General features: G+C 47.5%; 1 protein-coding gene across 1 annotated transcript; it reads left to right on the top strand.

Annotated features, from left to right (window-relative positions):
- Positions 1–575: 575 nt before the first annotated feature.
- Positions 576–25,796, top strand: LOC122735526 (mitotic spindle positioning). The gene is made up of 5 exons (XM_043977129.1): positions 576–1,569; positions 18,903–21,111; positions 22,761–22,897; positions 23,190–23,228; positions 25,413–25,796. Exons 1-5 carry the CDS (start codon positions 1,516–1,518, stop codon positions 25,500–25,502), a joined length of 2,529 nt encoding a protein of 842 aa, XP_043833064.1. The 5' UTR covers positions 576–1,515; the 3' UTR covers positions 25,503–25,796.
- The last annotated feature ends 997 nt before the right edge of the window (positions 25,797–26,793 follow it).

Here is a 26,793-nt window from a genome sequence, read left to right as displayed (position 1 = left end):
ATTTAGAAGGGCTGGGAATGGGGCCCAAGGTGAAGCTATGAGGGCCTGGGAGGCTTTGGGGTAGGGGGGGTGGTGGGCAGGTGAGGGATAGGGTCATGCCCGATTTTTCTTTGTTTTTTCCTGAGTTGGTCTTCAGTATTCGAGATAGGGGAACATTCTCCCTGAGGCTTTTCTGCCCCATCCTTGGGTATTTCTGGGCTCCAGATGGGAATCCCATCATCCTTCCTCCCCCTGCTCCTTCCTTGTAGCTCTCTTGCCCAGAATATGCTATCACCAGGTTGATGTGAGCAGAGGACCCCCTCAGTTCATGTTATGAAGAGGAAAGGGGGCAGGATTGGGTGAGGGCCAGGCTGGTGGAGAAGATCTGGGAGAAAACATTTCTTTTGTTTTTGTCCCCCCCCCCCCGCCCCCTCTCCGGGCAATGAGGGTTAAGTGACTTGCTCAGGGTCACACAGCTAGTAAGTGTCCAGTGTCTGAGGCTGGATTTGAATTCAGGTACTCCTGAATCCAGGGTCGGTGCTTTATCCACTGCGCCACCTAGCTGCCCCCGAGAAAACATTTCTGAGGATCCCCCTCAGCGGTGCCTCTTGGAGAAGCTATGATGGGAAAGAAGACAGCCAAACCAAAGGACTAGATCTAGCAGGCTTGGGGGCTGGGATAGGGCTAAGGACATCGGGGGAGGAACGAGGGAATCGTACAGAGATTAGGATTGCAGGGTCATAGATGGAGAGCTAGCGGGACCTTGGAGGTCAGCTAGTCCAGCCCCCTGCTCTTCCAGATAAGGAAACCTGTCCAGAGTGGTGAGGCGGGTGCTTGTTTGCAGAAGGGCTGGACAAGTCAATCTCTGAGATCCCTTCTTACTTTGGGATTCTAGGTATCCCTTTGGGAACCCATTCCCTTTATTCTGAATCTCCCCAGATTGTTTGGCCATTCCTCCAATCCTGCATCATTGGGATACTATGGGTGGGGTGAAGATCAAGATGGGGAAGGTGTTTGAGGAGGTAATACTGGATATAGGAAAGATCCCAGAGCGGGAAAGTCCTGATGAGATAAGATAATAACTGTGAAGTTCCCAGTACAGTGCCTGGTACTCGGTAAATGCCAGGAAAACGTTACCTATTAGTAGTACAATGTCAGATTTTAAATTACAATTTACAGAGTGACCTTGGCCAAGTCACTTCCCTTCCTCAAAACCTAAATTTCCCTTCTCTGTGAAATGAGGGTAACTATAGCTGCCCAGAAATCAAGGGAAACATTTAAATATGAAGAACCAGAATGGGGAGGGAGCAGACAGTTCCGGAGGGTTGGTCATGGAGAATGCACAAGGGGGTGTGCTTCTTGTACTTCTCATCCCTTCTCATCTGGGGATATTATTATTATGAAGAGACAATGAGAGAAGATGTGGAAAATAGACCCTGGATTCTTCTTTGTCCCCTTCCTCCAGACTGATCTCTGGGCCCTGGGTGCCCACTGGCCCTGACCTGATCTAGACCTAGCCCAAGCCGTTTCCCCACAATGTTGAGATACCCCCGTCCGTGGCAGGTACTCTGCACCACGACCAAGATCCAGGTAGGAGCCCCACTGTCCTGACCCCCACCCCGCCCCATCCCCACCCTACTTCTCACCAGACACCATCAATAAACTCCTTCCCTTCGGCTGCCCTCCACCCCCCACGCTCAGGCTGATTACTTGCTAAGGGAGTCTAGTCCCTTCCCCTCTCTGGACCCTTTTTATAAAAGAAGGATAATTACACATCCCCTGCCTCCTGCACAGGATGAGTGTGAGAATTAAGTTGGGTGTCAAAAAACTATAGAAAGTGGAAGCAGCCAAACCTACAGATGGGCCTGTTTGGTTTCTGGAAGGCAAACCCACCATTGGTTTCCTAAGAACACAGGATGTCAGAGCTGGGAGGGCCCTTGGAACCTGGAATAACAGAGCTGGGAGGGTCTCAAGATACATAATGTCAGAGCTGGGAAGGCCCTTAGAACACAGGATGTCAGAGCTGGGAGGGTCTCAGGATACATAATATCAGAGCTGGGAAGGCCCTTAGAACACAGGATGTCAGAGCTGGGAGGGCCCTTGGAACCTGGAATAACAGAGCTGGGAGGGTCTCAGGATACATAATGTCAGAGCTGGGAAGGCTCTTAGAACACAGGATGTCAGAGCTGGGAGGGTCTCAGAATATATAATGTCAGAGCTGGGAAGGCCCTTAGAACACAGGATGTCAGAGCTGGCAGGGCCCTTGGAACCTGGAATAACAGAGCTGGGAGGATCTCAAGATACATAATGTCAGAGCTGGGAAGGCCCTTAGAACACAGGATGTCAGAGCTGGGAGGGTCTCAGGATACATAATGTCAGAGCTGGGAAGGCCCTTAGAACACAGGATGTCAGAGCTGGGAGGGCCCTTGGAACCTGGAATAACAGAGCTGGGAGGGTCTCAGGATACATAATGTCAGAGCTGGGAAGGCCCTTGGAACACAGGATGTCAGAGCTGGGAGGGTCTCAGAATATATAATGTCAGAACTGGGAAGGCCCTTAGAACACAGGATGTCAGAGCTGGGAGGGTCTCAGAATATATAATGTCAGAGCTGGGAAGGCCCTTAGAACACAGGATGTCAGAGCTGGCAGGGCCCTTGGAACCTGGAATAACAGAGCTGGGAGGGTCTCAGGATACATAATGTCAGAGCTGGGAAGGCCCTTAGAACACAGGATATCAGAGCTGGGAGGGCCCTTGGAACCTGGAATAACAGAGCTGGGAGGGTCTTAGGATACATAATGTCAGAGCTGGGAAGGCCATGAGAACACAGGATGTCAGAGCTGGGAGGGCCCTCTGAGGCATCTCAAATCCAGCTTCCTTATTTTATAGGTGGGGAATATGAGACCAGGAAGAGGAGGAGCACAAAGAAGAATCACACCTTAGGGCAGGGCTGAGCCAGGAGTAGAACTCTCAGTTTTCTTTCTCCCACCCCCTCTGTTGGCCTTCAGGAATCTCCAAAGTCAATAACAGCTGGAGGCCCCATCTTCTGCATCCTCTTTTCCCAGTGGTCTAGGGGAGACCTACAGGAATCCAAATAAATGTCACAGACAGAGGGTTAGAGAGAAGATGGCTTTGACCTGGAAGGGAGGGGATCAAGTCCAGAGAGGTGGAGGCAGGTTCCTTGGATGGCTAGAGAGGCTTATCCTGGAAGGAACAAGTATCTGAGGAAATGCCCGTAGGAAAGGGATCAGACTTGTTCTGTCTGCCTTTATTGGACAGGATCCAAAACAATGCATGCAAAAGGAAACTGTAGGCTCCCCATAAGACAGAGCTTAGAAAGAATTTGAGCTATCCCGAAGGGCTGCCTCAGGTGGTAGTGAGTTCCCCATTGCTAGAGATCTTCAAGCAGAGGTTCAAGCAGAACCATTTGTCAGGGATTTAGAGGGAATTCTGGCACAGGGATGTAGGTTGGATTCCATAGTTGAGGATGCTCCTGGGTTTGTGATTCTGGGACTCACAAGACCCTGGATATCGGGGAGCTTTCAGGTCAGAATGCCTTTGGGTAAATCCCTTCTCTTTGGGCCCTCTACTTCCTCATCTATAAAATCAGGGTGTTGGACTCTATGATTTCTCAGATTCCTTCTAGCTCAGAATCTGTGATCCAGCGATTTCTAAGTACTTAGTCAGCTCCTGACAGGCTATGAATGAACCCTGTTCTTCAAGCCTGGAGTCAGGAGAGAGGATAAGATCACTTGGGGCCTATGGGGGCCAAGGGCTGACCCCACAGGGCCCCAGCCTCTGGGAAGCCTTGGCATTGGGCATTGTGCCCGCCCCAGCCTTTGAGTTCTGCCCACCTGAAGTGTGTGTGGGAGAGATATCATCTTTCTGGCCCCTCCTGCCCAATGGGACCTGGACTTTGTTTCAGGAGCCCCTGAGGGGGGCGGGGCAGGGGAACAGGGGAACAGGGGAACCAGGCTCCCAGGCCACACCTGCTCCCCTCCCTGGCAACCTGAGCAGCCTGGGCGGAGCCCAGGGAGGGAGCTTGGGGCTGGGCCAGGCTGGGAGTGGTCATTTGGTCATTTCTGGCCAGCGGTGTCTAGGGGAGCAGAGAGACCCAGCTCAGGGCCGGTGAGTTTCTGAAGGGAAGGAGCGGGGACCCCTGGAGTAATGGGGCTGTGGAGAGATAGAGGGGGTGGGGTGAGGGCATCTGAGGGTGAGATTGTTCGGTTGTCTTTGTGTGGTTAGTAGTACACGGATAATTGTCTTTGTGTGTTTCTGTAAAAGTGTGTGTGTGTGTGTGTGTGTGTGTGTGTGCACATCGATCCATCCCCATGGACCTAAAGGGGTTGGAATTCGTGATTGCTAAACGTCTTTTCCAGTTCTGAATTTCCTAATTCTGTGCATGGGCCTGTGTATATGTTGGTGTTTAAGTTTGAGCAGGTGTTTCTGACTGTTCGTTTGTGTGGGGGAGGGTGTATTTGGAGAGTGCATCTGCGTGAATGTATGTCTGAGGAGAAGATTGTATGGGGAGGGTGGAGAAGGAGAAGGAGAGTTTGTATGGGATTGTCCTTGTGTATATAAATGGGAGTTGTGACTCATAAGATCATAGATTTCAAGCTGGAAAGGATATTAGGGATTGTCTAGTCCAACCCTTTTAATTTTACAGTTGAAGAAATTAAGTCCCGGAGGGGGGAAGGGGTTTGTCTACAGAGTTAGTTAAGTACCGGATTTGGGGCTAGAACCCAAGTCATCTCATTCCAAATCCAGGGCTCCATCCACAGAGCCGTACTGTTCTGGCTGAGCATTTGTGCTGGTCGGGGCAAGATTTCCAAGTCTCTCCTCTGTCCCCTGCCCCCTTCCCCATCAGGCTGTCCTGGTTTCAGCTCTGAGGCCACAAACTCCCCTGTCCACTTTACACAGGGTGAAACATCCCAGAGTGGAGCAGGTTGCTTCAGGAAATGGGGTCCTCTTCACCGGTGGCCCTCAAGCAGACCCTGGATGGCTGTATAGTGGGTGGGCTGGTCCAGGAGGTCTCTGAGGATCCATCAGACTGTGGGATGTGCTGTGATAGGATACTGAATGTCTAGATGGGAAGAGATGTCTAGAACACAAAATATCACCACTGAGGGGGTGACCTTAGAACACTGAATGTCAGAGCTGGGAGGAAGCTTAAAACACAGGATGCAGAATGTCAGAGCTGGAAAGATCTCTCAGGACTTGTCAGAATGTGAAAAAGAAAAATGTTGAAGGGGCTGAAAAGAACCTTAGAACAACAACCAAAAAAACCCCAGTTTAAAAAAAAAATCTAAAAATGTTGAATGTTAGAACTGGAAAAACCTTAGAACAAAGAACACAGAATGTCAGGTTTGAAAGGGACCTTAAAGGTCATCTAGTAGGATTTGTCCATTTAAAGATGAAGAAACTGAGGCTTCCCTTTTACTGGGGGCCAGATGGGGTAAGGGGTTCTGGGAATTCCTCCTTGTCTTCTGGGCAGGGGCTTATCAGCATGGCCCAGCTGCTCGTAAATCCGTACTCATCCCCAGCATACCCTGCATGCCCCTTTCTTGGCCTCAGTCTTCACTAGTAAACATCCAGGCCTGTGAGTAGGATCCCTCCTTGGACTTGGTGAGGCGAGGAGAGTGGTCCATGAAATTTTGGCCAGGTATGTGACCCGCTGCTCACTCTGATTGAGCAGCAACCTCTGGTGGCTGGAATGATGTGTCCTTAAATGTCCTTGTCCTTGAGAAACCAGGCTGGGGTTGCCAACCTTTTTGTAGGCTTTAGCAAAAGGGAAAGGACGCAATGAGAGGACCCAAAGTCTTGTGGCATATAGACAGACAGAGAGACACACACACACAGAAAGAGAGAGACAGAGTCAAGACACAATCAGGGTGAGGTCTAAGGACTGTGGTCTGGGGTTGGGACTGAGGTCAGGGGTTTAGTGTGGCATTAAGGATCATAGGTTTTGGAGCTGAAGAGAAATGTACAGATTTTGTGGTACAACTCCTTCATTTTAAAGGGTTCCCCCCTTTTTTCCAGTTGGGGGAAGGGAATGAGAAGGAGAAAAATAAATGCTTGTTCATTAAAAAAATATTAATTTTTTAAGAAAGAGTAGACATAGGGGCAGCTAGGTAGTGTAGTAGATAGAGCACTGGCCCTGGAGTCAGGAGGACCTGAATTCAAATCCTACCTCAGTCACTTACTAGCTGTGTGACCCCAGACAAAAAAACCCTGAAACCAAACCAACCAAACCAACCAAACCAAAAAGAGTGCATATACGATCCCCTCATTTTAGAGAGGAGAAAACTGAGAGCCAATGAGGTTAAGGGGCTTTTCCAAGGTCATACAAGTGGAGTCAAAGACAGAATTCAAACCAGGTCCTCTGACTTCAAATCCATTTTCCTCTCTTTTCTCTCTTCTCAGCCCCCCTCCCCCAATAGTGTTCTTCTGTTTCTTTCTTTCTTCCTTCCTTCCTTCCTTCCTTCCTTCCTTCCTTCCTTTCTTTCTGAGGCAGTTGGGGTTAAGTGACTTGTCCAGGGTCACACAGCTAGTAAGTGTCAAGTGTCTGAGGCTGGATTTGAACTCAGGTCCTATTGACTCCAGGGCTGTTGCTCTCTATCCACTGCACCACTTAGCTGCCCCAAGAGCATCAGATTTGAAATCAGCTGACCTTGATTCCAATCCCAGCTGTGCAATCTTGGACAAGTCAATTAACCTCTCTGGGCCTCATTCTCTTCCCCTGAGGGGTCAGGGGTTTACCTGATAAACCTTCCTCTAAGTTCCCATCTGGCTTTCACTCTATGACTTCCTGGAAGAGGTAAAACTTAAACTGGGTTTGGGAGGGGAGGAGGACCAGGACTGACTGGGAAGACTTCAGAGGATGAATTCCAATTAGCCCCATCAGAGATCCAAGGTCATTTTGTTTCCAAGACAAGCCTGTGGGTGGATCTCTGGCATGCTTGTTTTCCCTGGTTCCAAGGTTCTGTCTTGGGGGAGAGGCAGAGAGGTGGGAGGGAGAGGGCACGGCTTTATGAAGCTTCTCTGGGTGGTGGCACTTGTTGGCATCCTGGTCTAGCTTCCCAAGAGACCTTTGACCCTTCCTGGATGGTGGCCAGTTTCAAGGGAGAGATAAGGAGGTGGAAATATGGCCCTTGGGTCATAAACTGGTCAAGAAGGCCCAGTTTCAGTAAGGGAGGACTTGGGGCAACTGGGCCTTGACCTATCTCTTAATGACCAGACCTTTCCTGAAGGGGAATGACTTGCCTCCTCAAAGGCCTTCAGACAGAGGCTGCAAAACCATTTGTTGGGAGTGTCCTAGTGGGGATTCCTTTGTTGTTGAGGATTGGACTAAAGGCTGCTGGGGAGTCTTTCTGTTTTCAAATTCTGGGATTCTGTCCCTTGCTGAATAGTCCTTTCCACAAAGAAGGTCAGTGTTCCACTCAGCTCCCTGAGGGCAAGGGCCAATTCCATCTGCCAGGCAGGGGCCGAGGACAAAGGAGGCATGAGTCCATCCACCAGTCAATCAACAAGCATTTATTAAATGACTGCTGCATAGTCCCTCCCTTCAGGGAGCTTACATGCTAATGGAGGGAGACAATGTATATACAACAGTATATGTAAGTATATACAGTATAACATATATGTGTGTATGTATGTATGTATATATAACATACATAGAATTAATACAATGGCGCCATTGGTAACTGGAGAGCACAGTGGATAGAGTGCTGGGCCTGGAGTAAGGAAGACCTGAATTCAAATCCAGCCCTAGACCTTTATTACTAGATGTATCACCATGGACAAGTCACTTAAACTTGTTTTCCTTAGTTTCCTCAAGTGTAAAGTGGGGATTGTAATAGCACCTACTCCCCCCCCTGCCCCCCCCCCGCTTGTTGTGAAGATCAAATGAGATAATATTTGTAAAGTGCTTAGCACAGTACCTGACATGTAGCAGGCACTTAATAATATTTGTTCCTTTCCTTTCCTTTCCTTTCCTTTCCTTTCCTTTCCTTTCCTTTCCTTTCCTTTCCTTTCCTTTCCTTTCCTTTCCTTTCCTTTCCTTTCCTTTCCTTTCCTTTCCTTTCCTTTCCTTTCCTTTCCTTTCCTTTCCTTTCCTTTCCTTTCCTTTCCTTTCCTTTCCTTTTCTTCCCCCCTTCCCCCCTTTCCCCCTTTTCCCCTTTCCCTCTTCCCCCCTTTTCCCCTTTTCCCCTTTCTCCCTTTCCCCTTTCCTTCCCTCACCTTCCTTCCTTCCTTCCTTCCTTCCTTCCTTCCTTCCTTCCTTCCTTCCTTCCTTCCTTCCTTCCTTCCTTCCTTCCTTCCTTCCTTCCTTCCTTCCTTCCTTCCTTCCTTCCTTCCTTCCTTCCTCCCTTCCTTCCTTCCTCCCTTCTTCCTTTCCTACCTCCTCTCTTCTAGACTAGGAAGAGGCTTCGCATTGAAGGTGAGAACTTGAACCAGGTCTTGAAATAAGTCAGAGATGCCAAGAGACAAAAGAGGGGAGGAAGAGCACTGGGGATAGCTAGTACAAGGTTAGGGATATGGGGTGTTGCATTCATTCATGGTATCCCCACTATCAATTTCATTTCTCAGACTCAGAAGTTCTTTCTTTTTAATAGTCTGACTCATGTAGCGATTCCTCCAGGAAATTTTTTCCTTATTACTCACCCTTTGGACTCTCTTTGCTTCACTGCAGACCTCTTTGGCCTCTGTAGGTGCTTTAACCCTGAACTTGACCCTGGATGATGGGAAGCTGGGTGTGGTTTTAGGAGAGCTTACTTAGAGCCAAAGCCTATGCTAGTATTTGAAAAAGACTATTTATTTATTTTTTTTTAATGGCAGTCACCATTACCTTATATAGGTTCATTAAGAATAAGTCATAGGGGCAGCTAGATGGCACAGTGGTTAAAGCACTGGCCCAGGATTCAGAAGTACCTGAGTTCAAATCTGGCCTCAGATACTTGACACTTACTAGCTGTATGACCCTGGGCAAGTCACTTAACCCTCATTGCCCTGCCAAAAAAACAAAACAAAAAAACCTGTGTGACCCTGGGCAAGTCACTTAACCCCCATTGCCTGGAAAAAAAAAAAAAGAATAAGTCATAGTAAGCAAAAGGCAGGTAGGTGGAGCCACAGTGCATAGAGTGCTGGGCCTGGAGTCAGGAAGACCTCAGACACTAGCTATGTGACCCTGGGCAAGTCATTTAACCTTGTTTGTCCCAGTTTCCTCATTTGTAAAATGAGCTGGAGAAGGAAATGGCAAACCCCTCCAGTATCTCTGCCCAAAAAACCCCAAATGGGGTTATGAAGAGTTGGACAAGACTGAACAATGACAACATAGTAAGCAAACCTTGTTTCCTTTTGTGAAGAAGAGGAAGGACACAAGCATTTATTAAGTGCCTGTTGTTTGCCATGGAGCATGCTAAGCGCTTTATAGGTATTATCTCATAATTCTAATCTGGTTACTAACTTGGTGGGTCAGGAAAATGCAGTAGACAAAATTGAGGCATTTGACAAACTCCCATGAGAATCTTGCATTAAAAGTAGAGAGATGTGAACTAGAAATTGACTAGGAGATGGCTTGGTAGATTCAGAGCTATGGAACTGGTTGGACCCAAATTATTTATTTATTTGTTTATTTTTGGTGAGGCAGTTGGGGTTAAGTGGCTTGCCCAGGGTCACACAGCCAGTGTCAAGTGTCTGAGGCCGGATTTGAACTCAGGTATTCCTGAATCCAAGACCAGTGCTTTATCCACTGTGCCACCTAGCTGCCCGGACCCAAATTATTAATGGACTAGTATGAATCTTATGGTATGTCTCTAGTGGAATGCCGCAAGTCTCTGGCTTGAGCTATGTGCTAGTCAAAATTTTTGGTCAATTAATTATATAATGGTCTAGATGGCATTTTTATCAAATTTGCAGAGACCAAAGGGATGGCTAATCTAATTGGAAGACTCAGTTGGAGGGGGCAGCTAGGTGGCACAATGGATAAGGCAACCAGTTCTGGATTCAGGGGGACCTGAGTTCAAATCCAGCCTCAGACACTTGACACTTCCTAGCTGTGTAACCCTGGGCAAGTCACTTAACCCTCATTGCCCTGTCCGCCCCCCCCCCCCAAAAGAAAAGACTCAGAATCTAATAAAGTCTCAACATCTTAGGCTGATGGGCCAAATCCAGTACAATGGACTTGAACAGAAATAAATATCAACTCCTATCTTTGGACTGAAAAAAAAAATCAGCTGTGGCTTTGGATAAGCTGGAAATAAAAGAGGCAGATTTCTAACCCTGCCTCCAATTGACAGATGGAGAAACTGAGACTCACTCTGGGGACTGACTTGTCAAAGGTCACACGGTGAGCTGGGCAGAGCTGGAATAGAATCTAGATCTTTTGGCTCCTGCCCTGTCTCTCAGCATCTTCAAGTCTCCTGCTCCTGCCTGGGAGGAGGAACAAAGAAAGAGGACGGGGACAGTTGTGTGAGGTCACTAACGATCTCCAACTAGAATTATTCATCCTTAGGACGTAAACTGAGACCCAGAGAAGGGTTTCTCTTCCCTATTCCACCACCTCAATTCTTTTTCCCTCTCTCCCAAGATTATTGTGAGGATTAAATGAAACAGACAGACAGACAGATGGGTATAAGGAGAGAGAGCAAGATTGAGAGAGGGAGACTTTAAACACTCAAACAGCTGTTACAGATGTGAGTTTTAGTTATTCTTATCTCTGCTTTCCTGCTCAAGGCTTCTCTGTCCATTGGTAAAATGGGGGAGGAGGGGGATAGATTTCCACTGGTACCCTCTGTGGATACAAATTAGCTAATTTTCACCCCCGGTAGGTGTAGAGAGCAGTAAGACAGAGTCATAATTGGGTTCTGGACAAAACTAGGGGTGAGGGGAGGGGTGTGTGTGTGTGTGTGTGTGTGTGTGTGTGTGTGTGTGTGTGAGAGAGAGAGAGAGAGAGAGAGAGAGAGAGAGAGAGAGAGAGAGAGAGAGAGAGAGAGAGAGAAAGAATAAAGTAGGGCTTACCTCTGTGACTCAAACAAGGTAATGTCCTACAGAGGCTCTGGGAGAGGACCAAGGCAAGGGAAGGGTCCCATGTGTATATGAGCTATATTCCTCCATTAAATGGTTCTAGCCCAAGGCTCTACCATTCAAGATAGAAAGGAAGAGAATTGAAAATCAAGAGACCTGAGTTCTAGTCCGGGTTCTCTCCTAAATTCTCTGTATGCCCTTGAGCTAATGACTCCTCATCTGTAGACCTGTCTCAACTTGTAGTCTGGGGATTTAAGGAGGTTTTGATTATTTTTTATGAGGAAAACAGTTGTTCAGTAAAGCCAGTCACCAATTGTGCCTCCAATAATGTCAAACAATCAATCAATCAATCAATAAGCATTTGTTAAGCACCAAGATATACACTGGATAAATTGGAGGTCCATTTCTAGGGAGAGCAGGAAATGATTTTTGCAGAAGCTGGGATTCTAGATGGAACTTGAAGGGAGTCAGGGAAGTCAGGGGTCAGAGATGAGAAGGGAGAGAGTTCTAAGAATGGGGGTTAGCCAGTGAAAACAGAGGTTTTGATTATTATTTTTTATCAAGATTCAGACAAACCTAATGCTTAAAGCATTAGATATGTTTTACCTCTGACTAGAGAAGGCTTAACACCTAACATGAGCTACCCAAGGGTGGGAGCAGGGTCAATGAGGGATACAGATATAGGCCCGGTGGTTACTGGAACCTCATGAAGGAGGAAGAAGGGGAAGAGGGATCAGTGATGACGTCGAAGAGACCGACCTTGGACTTGGTCCACATCTTCTAAAGGAGATAACACATGTAAAGCACTTTGCGGCTATGTAAATGCCAGCTGGCATTCTAACCTCATCATACCTTCTTTTTGTTGTTGTTGTTGGGGTTTTTTTGTTTTGTTTTGTTTTTTTGGCAGGGCAATGAGGGTTAAGTGACTTGCCCAGGGTCATACAGCTAGTAAGTGTCAAGTGTCTGAGGCCAGATTTGAACTCAGGTCCTCCTGAATCCAGGGCTGGGGCTTTATCCACTGCACCACCTAGCTGCCCCCACACCTTCTTTTTGACATGAAGAACATCTATATCCTTAGTCACTTCTCAGTGGGGAGGCATCATGGGACAGTAGAAAGAGCCCTAGGTTTGGGATTCATCGGACTGGGTTTCAAATCCTGTTTCTGCATTAGGGTTACCCCACCTATCTTTCCCTTAGTAGAAATGAGGAGGGTTTATTCAATTAAATCAAACTTCTACTTTGGGGTGTATGTTAATTTGAAAATTCTATGACTTCAAAATATCTTGTCATTTTCCCCAACTATAATGAACAGTAGAGTTCTCCTACCTTGTGCTTCAAATCGTAACCTATATGGGAAATCCGTGATATTGTAGGGTTTGAAAAACACAGGGATTTCAAGTTGAAACTCATTGGTGGCCAAAATATTTATTTTTGTTTAAGAGGGAAAAGATGCTTCTATATCTTTGAATGTTACTAAATAGGAGAGACCTTTTTAGTTCAGTACAAAGCATGCCATCGTTTGTGAGTTTATATCCAAAATATTTTTTAATATTTTGCCTGGATTTTTTATACTAATAAAGAATTCAGAACCATAAAAAAGAAAATGAGGAAGTTGGACCCTCCCAAGGCCCTTGAGGTCCCATGGTCCTGTTACTCATCTCTGAAGTCCCTAGGGAGTAGCCAGTGGTGCCCCTGGTTGAACAGGCAGGGAATGTGAATCTCCAATGTGAACATGGTGGGGCAGGAAGAAGGGTTATGTCTACGGGCAGAGACAGTGGCAGCTTGTGATTCTCACAGAGGGCCCCCCCAAAAAAAGGTTTTTTAAAAAATCTCATCCTGGGGGCAGCTAGGTGGCACGGTGGATAAAGCACTGGCCTTGGATTCAGGAGGACCTGAGTTCAAATCCAGCCTCAGACACTTGACACTTACTAGCTGTGTCACTTAACCCTCATTGCCCCACCAAAAAAAAACACCACAACCCCCCCCCCAAAAAAAACCCTCATCCTATACTCCTGCACAGCAGTCCCCTTAGGAATGCCTTATCCCTCTCCAAATTGTACTGAAGACTTATGAGTGGGTTGGGGAGGGGGGCAGTGAAAGTGGGAAGACTAGATCCAAGAAAGATACTGGCAACATTATAAAGGGTGAATTGGAATGAGGGACACACCTGTTAGTAGTGGGCCTGGTTCAGTCAATAAATATTTATGAAGCTCTTCACTAAACCCTAGAGATTCATAGAATGGCAAAAGAGAGCCCCGCCCCTCCACCCTTGGGGAGCTCATAATCTGGGGGGGGCGGGGAGGGGGTTTGAGAGGTGAAGGAGAGAGCCGATAAACCCCGTGGTTATGACTAGAGGAGGCTGGCTGAATCCCAGGGACAGAAGGAGCAAAATCGAAAGGAAGGACAGATTTAAGGGAAGAGATAAGGAGTGTATTGACTTGGAGGTAACTACAATCCATCCGAGGGGAAGTAGTGACTCTTGGAGATTTGAAACAGCAGGCCTGGAGCTCAGAGATGACATTAAGACCATGAGAGACTTTTATGTGAGAGGCCTAGACCTAAGGCTGAAAGGACCACGCCGTCCTGTCTTCTCCAGCAGATTGCTCCTTCTATCATCCCGAGTGACTGTCTCGCTAAGCTTCCGTTTCTCTCTTTATGTTGTGAAATCTCACCACAAGAAGGAAATAAATGTTTTTCCAGCTCCCTGATGGATTCATCATCCCACTCACAGCACTCAGAATCTTTTCCAGACCTTTTCATCCTTTCTCAAACCTCCCAGAGCAGCCTCCTCACCCTCCCCTCTCAGCTGCAGACCATACCTCATATTTCACTGAGAGGATTTGCCGAGAGTGTCCTCTCCTCCCTTCTTCCTCAGCTCACATGGCTCAGGGGTCTTCCCCTACTGCCTTCTCCTCCAACCCTGGATGCTCATGGAAAGTCAGCCAAGGCAAACTCCTTAAAATGCATAAATGATCTCATTCCATCCCATCTTCTCCAGCTGATTATACCCCTTAAAATAATCTGGAATCTGGAGTCAGGAAGATCTGAGTTCAAATCTAGCCTCAGACACTAGCTGTGTGACTCTTGGGCGAGTCACTTCACTTCTGTCTACCTTAACTTTCTCCTCTGTAAATGAGGATGATGATAATAGCACCAACCTACCAGGAATCAAATGAGATAGCAATGCAAATAGTAAGTGCATTTAAATGCTTAGGATCAAATGAGATCATGTTTGTAAAGCACTTAGCACAGTGCCTGGTATATAGTAAGTGGTATAGAGGGCAGCTAGGTGGCGCAGTGGATAGAGCACCGGCCCTGGATTCAGGAGAACCTGAGTTCAAATCCAACCTCAAGACACTTGACACTTACTAGCTGTGTGACCCTGGGCAAGTCACTTAACCCCCATTGCCCCGGAAAAAAAAAAAGGCTGTCTACACTAGCTCCTTTCTTCTCACTCTCTTGGCTCTATACAGTCTGGCTTCTGAACTCATTGTTTGACCCCAAGTGGCCTCTCTAAGGTTATTAATGATCTCTTAGTTGCCAAAGCCAATGGCCTTTTCTCAGTCTTCGCCGTTCTTCCCCTCTCTGCAGCCTTGGATGCTGTTTGGCATGATCTTGGACTTAATATTCTCTTCTCTCTAGGTTTCCCTGACACAGCTTTTTCCTGAGTCTCCACCCACCCATCTGCCCCCTCCTTGTCCATCTTCTTTTCTGCATCTTCATCTGGGTCATGCCCACTAACTGTGGCTATTTCCCAAGGCTCCATCTTGGGCTCTCTTCTTCCTCTATTACTATTTTGCTTGGTGATCTCATAATTCTCATAGATGCAGTTATCTTCTCTGTGTGGATGATTCTCAGATCTATTTAACTCGCTCTAACCTTTCTTCTTGGTGATGGCTAGGTGGTACAATAGAGTCAGGAAGACCTGTGTTCAAATTTGACCTTAGACACTTGCTGGCTGTGTGATCCTGGGTAAGTAACTTGACTCTGTTTGCCTGTTTCCTCATCTGTCAAATGAGCTAGAGAAGGAAATGTCGAACTACTCGGGTGTCTTTGCCAAGAAAACCCCAAATAGAGTCAGACACAACTGAGATAACTAAACAACAACAAAAACATGTCTATCCTTGCTTGATCCTTCCATCCCTGCTAACTATCATCCTATATCTCTTCTGCCCTTTGTGGCTAAACTCTTTGAAAAGGCCCTCTACAATAGGAGCCTCCACCTTACCTCCTCTCACTGTCTTCTTCTTTTTTTTTTATTAGTGAGGCAATTGGGGTTAAGTGACTTGCCCAGGGTCACACAGCTAGTAAGTGTTAAGTGTCTGAGGTAGCATTTGAACTCACGTACTCCTGACTCCAGGGCCGGTGTTCTATCCACTGCGCCACCTAGCTGCCCCCTCTCACTGTCTTCTTAACACCTTACAGTCTGGCTTCCGACCTCATCATCACTGAAACTGCTCTCTGAAGTTACTAATGATCTCTTACTTGCCCAGTCCAGTGGCCTTTTCACAGTCCTCATTCTCCTCCACCTCTCTGCAGCTTTTGACACTGTGGATTGCTCTCTCCTCTTTGATAATCTCTTCTCTCTAGGTTTTCAGGCCACAACCCCCCTCCTGGTTCTCCCCCTACCTATCTGACCATTCTGAATCAGTTTCCTTTGCTATATATCCTCCTCTGGATCATACTCTTTACCTAGACGTAGGTATACCTCAGGCTTCTGTCCCGGATTGTCCTTTTTTTCCTCTACACTACTTCACTTGGTGATCTCATCCGCTCCCATGGATTTAATGACCATTTCTGTGCTTGGGGGTTGTCAAATCTACCTTTCCTGCCCCAGTCTCTACTGACCTCCAGTCTCAAATCCCAGATTGCCTTTTTTTTTTTTAAGTTTCATTGCTTTCTCTTCTTCTTCTTCTTCTTCTTCTTCTTTTTTTAGTGAGGCAATTGGGGTTAAGTGACTTGCCCAGGGTCACACAGCTAGTAAGTGTTAAGTGTCTGAAGCTGGATTTGAACTCAGGTACTCCTGACTCCAGGGCTGGTGCTCAGATTGCCTTTCAAACATCTGGAACTGGATGTGTAGTAGACATCTCAAACTCAACAGATTCAAAACTGAACTCGGGGCAGCTAGGTGGCGCAGTGGATAGAGCACCAGCCTTGGATTCAGAAGGACCTGAGTTCAAATCCGGCCTCAGACACTTAACACTTACTAGCTGTGTGACCCTGGGCAAGTCACTTAACCCCAATTGCCTCACTAAAAAACAAACAAACAAACAAAAAACTGAACTCATCATTTTTCTCTCTAAGTGTCCGCCCCCCCCAGTCTTCACTGTTACTGTGTAAGAGCGCAATGCCATCTTCCCAGTCCCTCAGATTCACAATGTATGAATCATCCTGGTCTCCTCATTATCTTTCACCCCCCACCCCCATATTCAAGTTGTTGCCAAGACCTGTTGATTTTACCTTTGCAGCATCTCTTGAATATGCCCCCTTATCTTCTGTAACACTGCCCCCCCCCAGTGTAGATCCTCATCACTCCTGGATTATTGCAAGAGTCTCCTGGGGGGGGGGGAGTTGGGGTCCTACCTGCCTCAAGTCCCTTCCCAGCTCCAATCCACTGAGCCACTAAAGTGATTTTCCTAAAGCACAGGTTTGATCATATTATCACTCTACTTAGGAAACTCCCAAGGACTTCCTATTACCTACAGGGAACAAATACCACCTATCTCTCAGGGTTGTCTGGAAGATAAGTTGAGATCATGTTTATAAAGTGCTAGCAAACCTTCAAGTGCTACAGAAATTCTGGCTGTTGTTGGCCTGCAATGAGATAAGGAGGCAATAAATCTAGAACAGAAGGATTGATGAGCAGAAGTCGGGGCCCAGTCATGAATCTGGAGGAGATCAGAGCAATATATTTTTGTCTTTTCTCCAGCCCCTTTGAAATAGGAGTGGAGAAACTGGATTGTGGGTTACTGAGGTATAAGGATTCACAGGTGGGTTGTGGTGGGAAATGGAGGTGGAGAAAGAAAGTCACTGGAGGCCAAGAGGTTGAGTAATTAAGAGGTGGAGGGGCCGAGGAGTCAGCCATATGAATACTGAAAAACCTGGGGAGGGGAGTCACTGGTTGGGGTAGAGATCTTCAGCCAAGTGTTAGGATCATTGAAGATGTTGGGAGAATGGGCTGGAAGAGGTCCTTCTACCATTAGCAACAAAGCTTCATTCATTCATTCATTCATTCAATAAGCATTCATTAATCTGTAGCTGGCACTGTGTTATATAAATGCAAAACCAAAACCACCCTTGCCCTCTTGTTCAATTGGGGGAAAACAAGATGGACACAGATCCATATAAACAAAGCATATGCAAAGTAGTATCTGAGGGAGAGGCCCACCAGAGGACTCAAGCAATGGAGGGATCCATCTCGACTTCTGATAGGAAGGGACAGGAGTTATCTTTGGAGGGAGTGAGGGGTTCTATGAGGTGGAGGTGGGGAGGGAGAGCATTCCAGGCATGGGGAACAGGTAGGAAAAGGCATGGAGGTGGAATGGGAGTAGTGAACAGTGAACATTTGGCTGAACCATAGAACTACTGAATAAGCGAGAGAAAAGGCATTATTAAATGAATTGTGTCTAGTGCTGGGGATGCAAGTACAAAAGGGATGACTGTCCTTGTTCTCAAGAAGCTTACATTCTTTTCTTTTCTTTTTTTTTTTTTTTTTGCTGAGGCAATGAGGGTTAAGTGACTTGCCCAGGGTCACACAGCTAGTAAGTGTTTAAGTCCAGATTTGAACTCAGGTCCTCCTGACTCCAGGGCCAGTGCTCTATATACTGTGCCACCTAACTGCCCCTTAATAAATGCTTTTTGCTATGACTTGAGTTGGCTGGAGCCTCCCTCAATGGAGTGGATCACATGAGCACTGAACCTGGAAAGGAGGGGCTGTGGTAAGATTGTGAAGGGCTTTCAAAGCCAGATAGAGCCAGCCCTTTGTTATGTGGGGAATGAGAGGGAAGGAGAGCCAGGAGAACTTCTAGAGGGCAGTGGAAAGTGAATGAGGGGGTTTGATAAAAATGGATTAAATGGATTCAAAAAGTGGGAAGGTAGAGAGGTGGTCTGGGGGCAGTGGGGTCAAAGGAATTATGAGTCTGGGGGCAGCTAGGTGGCACACTGGATAAAGCACCTGCCCCTGGAATCAGGAGGATCTGAGTTCAAATTCGACCTCAGACACCTGACACTTACTAGCTGTGTGACCCTGGGCAAGTCACTTAACCCTCATTGCCCTGCCAAAACAAAATGAACAAAAGAAAGAAAGGAAGGAAGGAAGAAAGAGAGAGATCACACGACCTGGATTAGGTGCTAGAGGCCTGACTAGCTCTGATATCCTGTGGTCTAACGACCCTCCCAGGAATGACAGTCTGTGTTCTAAGGACCCCCCAGCTCTGCACTCTATGTTCTGAGGGCACTCTCAGCTCTGATATCCTGTGTTCTAAGGGCCATCCCAGCTGGGACATTCTATGTTCTAAGGTCCCTTCCAGTTCTGACATTCTGTGTTCTAAGGGACCTCCCAGTTCTGACATTCTGTGTTCTAAGGGACCTCCCAGTTCTGACATTCTGTGTTCTAAGGGACCTCCCACCTTTGACACCTGGTGTTCTAAGGTCTCTCTCAGCTCTGAGATTGCATGTTGGAAGGTTCCTCCCTGCTCCAATATTCCATGTTCTAAGGTGCCTCCCTGCTCAGACATTCTAGGTCCTAAGATATTCTCGTCTAGTAAAAAATACAAACTCATCTGTGTTCTCAAGGCCCTAGTAGCTCTGGCATTTTGTGGTTCTGTGAATGGGGTGGGTGTTTAAAAAGGCAAAAAGCAACCCCATATGTTATGTTCCTCTTCCTCTTCCTGTGGTCCCACAGAGAGCTCAGAGCTGCCCATCCATTCTAGACGAAGAGAGTCTGTGGACTGCTGCCCCAGAAGCCCCAGAAAGCACTAGACTTGAAAAGGGTCCCAGGACTTCTGGGGAACCAGTGGACACAAAAGCTCCTGACGAGATGGACCGAATCACCAGGTACCCCATCTTTAGCATCCCCCACTCGCCCAAGGTCAGTGGCCTGCCAACTGACCCGGACAGCTACTACACCTTTGACGTTGTTAAAGTGGAGTCACTGTCCCCAAACTGGGACAAGGACAGCCATGGAGTGAATGCTGGTGGCCAAAGCTTCAGGTTTAGGCCGGAGGAGACTTCAGGCCTGAGGGTGGTGACTGTCACTCAGGAAACCGTCCCCATGCCCCACCTGGTCAAGGAGTCGCAGCATATCCTGACTGAAAACCATAGTGTCAACCGGTGGACCCCTTCCTGGGAACGAAAGTCCCAGGCAGAGGTGGTGAAGACGGGGCCTACCTATAGCCTCCGAGCTTACCCAGAGGAGCGGCACCCTGGGAAGTTGTACTCTGGGGAGGAAGAGGAGGAGGAACTGCAACTGTACCGCCTGGGCCCTGGTGAAAACGCCTTTCCAAAGAGGAAGAAGGATCTAGAACGGGAGCGAGAGGCGGTCATCCGGGGCCAGGCAGTGAAGCGGAGCAGCACCGTGGCCACTCGCTGGAGTTCCCAAGAGGAGCTGGACAGGATCTACTCTGGCCAGGGGCCCTCCTCCATCTCCGCCTCTGATTCTGAGAATGTCGTAGATACTGACCAGATTAACTTCCTGGCTGCTCGGCAGCAGTTCATGAATTTGGAGAAGTTGACCACCAATTCCCAACCTCCTCAGAAGCCCACAGGAAGGACTGTGCAGACCATGAGAGTATCACCTGAAGGAGGCAGGGCTAATGTTGGCCAAAGCACCAGATCCTATGGGTCCAGTAGAGTTGGCCTGACCAACGGTTACACCGTCTCCATCAAGGCTCAGGGGAAGGAAGATGCTGAGGGAGCTAGACCTGGCTGGAGTGGTTTGGCCCTGACTTCCCATAGAAGCTCTATGAGCCAATTATCCTTTCCCTCTGTTGATGATGCTCAAGCCCAGGGCTTTGGGGAGGTGTCACCAGAATTGGTTCCCCCCGATGAGGGGCCAAAGGAGACACCCATTGAGAGAGAGATCCGGCGGGCTCAGGAGCGGGAGGCCGATCTTCGGCAGCAGCGGGGGCTGCAGCGATCGGGCAGCCGGGATGAGCTAGTAGAGGTCCCGTCCAGACCGCTGTTGTCCAAGGTAAACCTGATCTTTGCTCCCACCCCCAAGAAAGGGAAAGATACGGGGCGGCCATCATCCTTATACATTCAGAGAGAGATAGCCCTGGACACAAAGCGTGAGGCAGACCACCGACGGGAGGCTGCACGCTCCGATGTTGCCAGTAGAGCCTCCACACCAAACCAGATGGCTAAAGACTCAGAGCTCCCCAAAGGAGCCCCCAAGATGAGGCGAGCACAGAGCTCTGACTCCATCCTGAGTCTGACTTCTGACGCCCACCCAGTGGAGACCACCCTGGAAGGAAGGAAGATTAGTCGCATTCCCTTGGATGCCTACCAACCTTACCTGACCCCAGATGACACTAAGAAGGAATTCCAGTCCTATTTTTCCTACAAACCAGGCTCCTCGCTAGCTTCTGGGCACCACACTATGGGCTCCAGGCGGGAGGAAGGGGTGGCCATCCCTCCACCCTTCTCACAAAAGGCATCCTGGGGTGGGGAGCAGGTCAGGGAGAAGGCCTGGAAGTCACAAGCCTCCACCGTTCAGAGGCAGGAGCCATGGAGGTCCTCACCCCAAGAGTCCACTCACAAGGCTTGGGATGATCAAAAGCAGGGCCTGGTGCTTCGGGACTACTTCCACCTGCGGCCAATGAAGTTCAAGCTCACCTCCTCACCTGGGCAAGAGGAGGCCAGTGTTCACCAGCAGAAGCAAGTCTGGGAGTCCAAGGGCCATGTTGAAGAGGTGGCCATCCCCACAAAGCCCCACAGGTCCCAGTCCTCCAGCCTGCTGGACATGGAGATCCAGAGTGTCCTGCAACGGGAGAGGGAACTACAGGAAGAGCGGCGCAATGCCCTGTTCCCAGAAGTGTTCTCCCCTACTCCACAGCTGGACCAGTCATTTGAATGGGGAGCCCCCGACTCCAGGCATTCATCTGTGTCTTCAGGTGAGGAGCAGGCCTTGTTCCCAGGAAAGCCTTGGGCAGCAGTCCCCCCAGGCCTGAACCTTCCCCTTTTCTCCCTGCCTTTGCCTTTCCTCCCTAACGTATCCCCCCCTCCCTCCCCCCCCCCCGCATTCTGTCTCTCCTCTGTATTTCAGGCTACCCCCAGTTTCCTTCCCATTCTCTGCTTTCCTGAGTGCTGTGCTTTTCCCAGCTCACTTTTCACTGTTTTCTTCCAACTTCAAACACAGTGAGCTTCCTGAATCCAGGCCCCTTTTGTCTTGTGGTATCCTTGTCGTCAGGCTTGGAAGAGGAGATGTTTGGGCTGTGTGTGTGTGTGTGTGTGTGTGTGTGTGTGTGTGTGTGCATGCCCATGGAAACATGTGTGGGGGGAGGCAGCATCCCTGGCTTCTGTTAGGGGCCCTCTCATGTATAAGCTGTGGGAGCCCGGGTATGTTGCTGCCCCTCTCTCTGTTCTTCTTCTTCCCTTCTGAAAAATCAACCTTTCCTAGGTCTATGTTAGGAGAGCCTGTCTGAACCCAGGAAGGCAGCTGCTTCTCTTGTGCCTTTTTTTCTCCCCTCTGTAAAACCAGTTTCTCCTGGGACCGTTTAGGAGGGTTTGTGTAGAAGTAAAGGGGGTAAGTAAGACCAACTATGAATTTTCCTTTGGGTATTGTAGTGGATAGAGTCCTGGGCCTGGAGTCAGGAAGACTCATCTTTCTAAGTTCAAATCTGGCCTTAGACACTTAACACTTACTAGCTGTGTGACCCTGGGCAAGTCACTTAACCCCAATTGCCTCACTAAAAAAAAAAATAAAAAAATAGAGATAATAATAGTACCTGCCTCACAGAGTTGTTATGAAGGATCAAATGAGCTAATATTTGTAAACTGCCTGGCACATAATCAGAGCTTAATAAATCTTTGCTTGCTTGCTTCCTTCCTTCTTTCCTCCCTTCATTTCTTCCTTCTTTCCCTATCTCTTTCTTATTTTCTCTTCCCTTCCTTCCTTCTTTCCTCTCTTTCTTGCTTTTTCTATCTTTTTCTTTCCTTCCTTCTTTCTATATCTCTTTCTTGCTTTCTCCTTCCTTCCTTCGTTCCTTCCTTCCTTCGTTCCTTCCTTCCTTCCTTCTTCCCTCTCTCCCTCCCTCCTTTCCTCCCTCCTTTCATTCCTTCCTTTCTGTAGACTTGAAGGCAGGAAGCTGCCCTTACCTTTTAGGGTCTATTTGCTAAATGTGTGACCCTAGGCAAATCATTCCCCTTCTCCTAGACTCAGTTTTCTCACCTGTCAAATAGAATAAGACTTGTACCACTGGGTTGTTATAAAAGAGATGCTTTGTAAACCTTAAAATACTGTAGAAAGGGGGGGGCAGCTAGGTGGTGCAGTGGATAAAGCACTGGCCCTGGATTCAGGAGTACCTGAGTTCAAATCCAGCCTCAGATACTTGACACATACTAGCTGTGTGACCCTGGGCAAGTCACTTAACCCCCATAGCCGCCCCTCCCCCCAAATACTGCAGAAAGGTGAACTAGTATGTTATTTTGGCCTCATTTCCAGGGAATCAACTTGAGAGAGGTGTAGGGTGAAAGGGAAATAGGCCTACAGAGTACTTTGAGATCTTGGCTAATATAAGGTCCTTCTGCATGGCTATTGCAGGTATCACAGGGAGCTACACGGTATCTGAAACGCCCACCTTCTCCCCTGTCCGCTTGCACTCAGGCCTGGTGTGGAAGGTAACAGATCAGTCACCCAGACAAGAAGAATTTCCCTGGAAGATGAAGAGGGATACAGGGGTAAGTTGTAAGCAAGGAGAGGCTTCTCCCTACTTTACCTATCTGGCCTGGGAATTGCCTCCAGAGTTGTGACCACAAGACTTCTTTCCCAGAATGTCAGCATCTGTGCAGGAAGGAGTTGGGAGGGAAAGGCTCAGAGCTGGCGTTTCTTGCTGATCTGCCACCTGGCCATCCATCTGTTCATGCCCACGGGGATGGTTCCAGGGAGAAGAGAGTCTGGGTAAACCAAGAGTCCCCTGGGAGGTGGGGGACATTTCTCTGGGCCTGAAGTCTCTGTTTCTCTCTCTTACAGTATGCAGGCCTCGACATATCTGACACTGTCAACACAGAGGTAAGTTTCACTCAGCACAGATGGAGTACCTAGGCTGTAGGAGAAGGGAACACAGACCAAGGTGCTGCCTTGGGATGGAGTACCAAGATTCACCGGCCGACTTCCCTTTGATTTTGAGTACAGCTTTTCCAGTGACGGATCTTTGCCCCTTTTGTTCCTTCAATTAATCTCTTCCTCAGCTATCAGGGCCTCAGAGTCACAGTGAATCACAGTATCTAGGACCAGAGAGGATTCAAATTCATTGACCCTATCATTTTACAAAAGAAGAGGGATACTCATAGAGTGAGAAAGTAACTTGCTTAAGCAAGCAGTAGAATCAGGATTAGAACCCAGATCTTCTCAACCCCAAATCTAGTATTTTTCCAGCTACATCTTCATTATGGAAGGCAGTAAGAGGCCCAGTCTTCCCCATGGGAGGACCAATCAGACCACAGACTGAAGGAGGTGGCCTAGAATGGTAGAAGGATCCCTAAGCTGGGAACCAGGACACTAGGGTTTGAATTGTACCTCCTCCCACATCTCCTAACTCACTATGCAATAATCAACAAATTTCTGATCCTCTTTGTTTGTTTTCTGGGGCAATGTGGGTTAAGTGACTTGCCCAGGGTCACACAGCTAGTAAGTGTCAAGTGTCTGAAGCCAGATTTGAACTCAGGTCACTGAACCATCTAGCTGCCCACTGATCCTCTTTAATATGTGGGACTTAGACTAGGTCACTAAGGGCCTTTTGAACTCAACCATCCAAGAATCGATCCAGGATTGCAAATACACACAGAAACCTCCTACTCAGAAATGTTGGCTCCTTCTGTCCAGTATCTAGCACCGACCCCCTTCCCTTCCCTTCCCTGACTTGTGGAGAAGTTTACATTTTTGCCCTTATTATTCCTTTAGCCTGGGTTCAAAGTCTCCGAGGGAATGGGCTCAAGACCTCTATGTAACATAGTCCTTGCATTCAGCAGGCACCTAATAAATGTTTGCTGCAGTAGTGTTAGTATATTGTAGAAAGAACACAGGCCTCAGAATTGAGAGATCTGGGTTTGAGTCCTGAATCTGACACTTACTAGCTAGTAGTGTGACCTAGGCAAGTCATTTCCTGTCTTGAGCCAGTTCAATGATGCAATGATAAACTGCTGGACCTGGAGTCAGCAAGATGATCTGCAGGGCAGCTAGGTAGTGCAGTGAATAAAGCACCGGCCCTGGATTCAGGAGGATCTGAGTTCAAATCCGGCCTCAGACACTTGGCACTTACTAGCAGTGTGACCCTGGGCAAGTCACTTAACCCTCATTGCCCTGCAAAAAAAAAAAAAGGAAAAGGAAGATGATCTGAGTTCAAATCCAGCCTCAGACATTTACTAGTTATGTGACCCTGGGCAAGTCACTTAATCTCTGTTTCAGTTTCCTCAAATATAAAATGGAGATAATAGCAACATTTCCTTCACAGGGTTGTTGTAAAGGTATTTGTAAAGCACTTTGTACAGTGCCTGGTGTATAGAAGGTGCTGTATAAATCCTTACTCCTTTCCCTTGCCCCTTCTCCTGTTTCTACGATTCAGGTTTCTCCTCTGAAAGGGTTGGGAGGGGAAGGCAATCTAGAAACGGGAGCGATTGTTCTTATCAAACTGAAAACTTCACTAGCTACAAAGAGAGCATATCCTGGGACTGGACGATTTGAGTTAGAGTGGCCTTTGAAGTCAGGAAGAACTGGGTTCAAATCTGACCTCAGACACTTACCTCCCTATGTGACCTTGGATAAGTCACTTGACTTTTCTGTCCCTCATTTTGAGTAAAATGAGGAGGTTCGACTTGATTTGGCTCAGAGGTCCCATCCAGCTCTAAATGTATGATCTTATGAGATCATCCAGCCTCACCTTAATTTTAGATATATATATATATATATATATATATATATATTATCTGAGGCTGAGAGGGAGGAAGTATTATCTAATGTTATAAAAATGGTGTTAAGCAGTGGTCCAGGATTTGAACACACGTCTTCTGATTCAAAATCCAGTACTCTTTCTGAGGCGTTCCCCAGTCACTGAAATGGGAATTTAGGCAATCATTCCTTCAACAAGCATTTATGAAGTGCCTACTATGTGCCAGGTCTTGTGCTAGATTGGGGATTCCCTTCTCTCCACCCCCCCCCAAATGCTAACCTTCCCTCTCTCACTGACTCTCCTTGCAGATCGTAGAAGCCACAAGGGTCAGTCGACATAAGAACGCCATGGCTACTCGCTGGGAAGCCCAAATGTATGCCAGTGAGGATGAAGACTGAGCCCCCAAACCCAAGCCAGGCACACGCCAAGAATCAGCCAGTGGAGGGCTGGGGGGAGAATGGATCCAGGGCCTTCTCTCCCTCCCTTCCTATCCTAAGACACGATCCTGTCATCAGAAGTGGCTGACGGAGGGAGGAGAAGGCACGGACAGATCTTCCTCCTTGGAGACTTGCTTTTATATAATCAAAGAAGCTACAATCAGGCGCTGATAATATGGAGATATGTTTTGTATGACTACCCTTGGATAATCTATATCAAATTGCCTGCCTTCTCATGGAGTGGGGAGGGGAGGGAAGGTGAGAGAGAATTGGGAACTCAAAATTTAAAAAAATGATTGTTAAATGACTGCACATGTATGATCTGCATCAAAGTGCTTGCCTTTGGAAGGAGGGAGGAGGGGAGGGAGGGAATCTGGAGCTCGAAAATGATAAAAAAAAGTGTTAAAAATTGTTTTTACATGTAATTGAAAAAAAATAAAAACATTCTTTAAAAATGAATGTTAAAGGGGCAGCTAGATGGCGCAGTGGATAGAGCACCGGCGCTGGAGTCAGGAGGACCTGAGTTCAAATCTGGCCTCAGACACTTAACACTTACTAGCTATGTGACCCTGGGCAAGTCATTTAACCCCAATTGCCTCACCAAAAAAAAAAAAAAAGAATGTTAAAAATGGTTATTACATGTAATTGGAAATATATATACATATATATAATTTTTTTAAATCAGGTGCTGAAATCAGAAGGGACAAATCTACATGTACATGTGCATATACATATACATACATATATACATATGGGGCAGCTAGGTGGCACAGCAGATAGAGCACTGTCCTTGTAGTCAGGAGGATCTGAGTTCACATCTGACCTCAGATATTTAACACTTTACTAGTCACAACTTCAACTGCCTCAAATATCCAGGGCCATCTCCAGTCCTGATCTATATCTTGCCAGTAGATCTAGATGGCTCTAGAGGAGAGAGATTGGTGACTTTGCACAGCCCTCCCTCACTTAAATCCAATTCCCTGTGAGTCATGATATCACCTCCCGATGTCCCGGTCCTCTTTGAGAATGAAGGACAGAGGGGCAGCTAGGTGGCGCACCCACCCTGGAGTCAGGAGTACATGAGTTCAAATCCGGCCTCAGACACTTAACACTTACTAGCTGTGTGACCCTGGGCAAGTCACTTAACCCCAATTGCCTCAAAAAAAAAAGAGAAAAAAAAAAGAGAATGAAGGACAGAGAACCACATCTACATCTATATCTATACCTATACCTACATATACACCTACATACA

Source organism: Dromiciops gliroides, chromosome 1 (assembly GCF_019393635.1).
Source record: "Dromiciops gliroides isolate mDroGli1 chromosome 1, mDroGli1.pri, whole genome shotgun sequence".
Classification (NCBI taxonomy): Eukaryota; Metazoa; Chordata; class Mammalia; order Microbiotheria; family Microbiotheriidae; genus Dromiciops; species Dromiciops gliroides.
Note: the sequence above shows the minus strand (reverse complement) of the source record. Positions and strands in the feature narration are given on the sequence as shown.

Bases quoted from the DNA above. Each gene is read 5' to 3' on its own strand.
- LOC122735526 (XM_043977129.1), top strand. From the start codon at position 1,516: ATGTTGAGATACCCCCGTCCGTGGCAGGTACTCTGCACCACGACCAAG. The intron at 22,898-23,189 runs GTAAGTTGTAAG...TCTCTCTTACAG, and splicing joins AGATGAAGAGGGATACAGGG to TATGCAGGCCTCGACATATC. The intron at 23,229-25,412 runs GTAAGTTTCACT...CTCTCCTTGCAG, and splicing joins CTGACACTGTCAACACAGAG to ATCGTAGAAGCCACAAGGGT.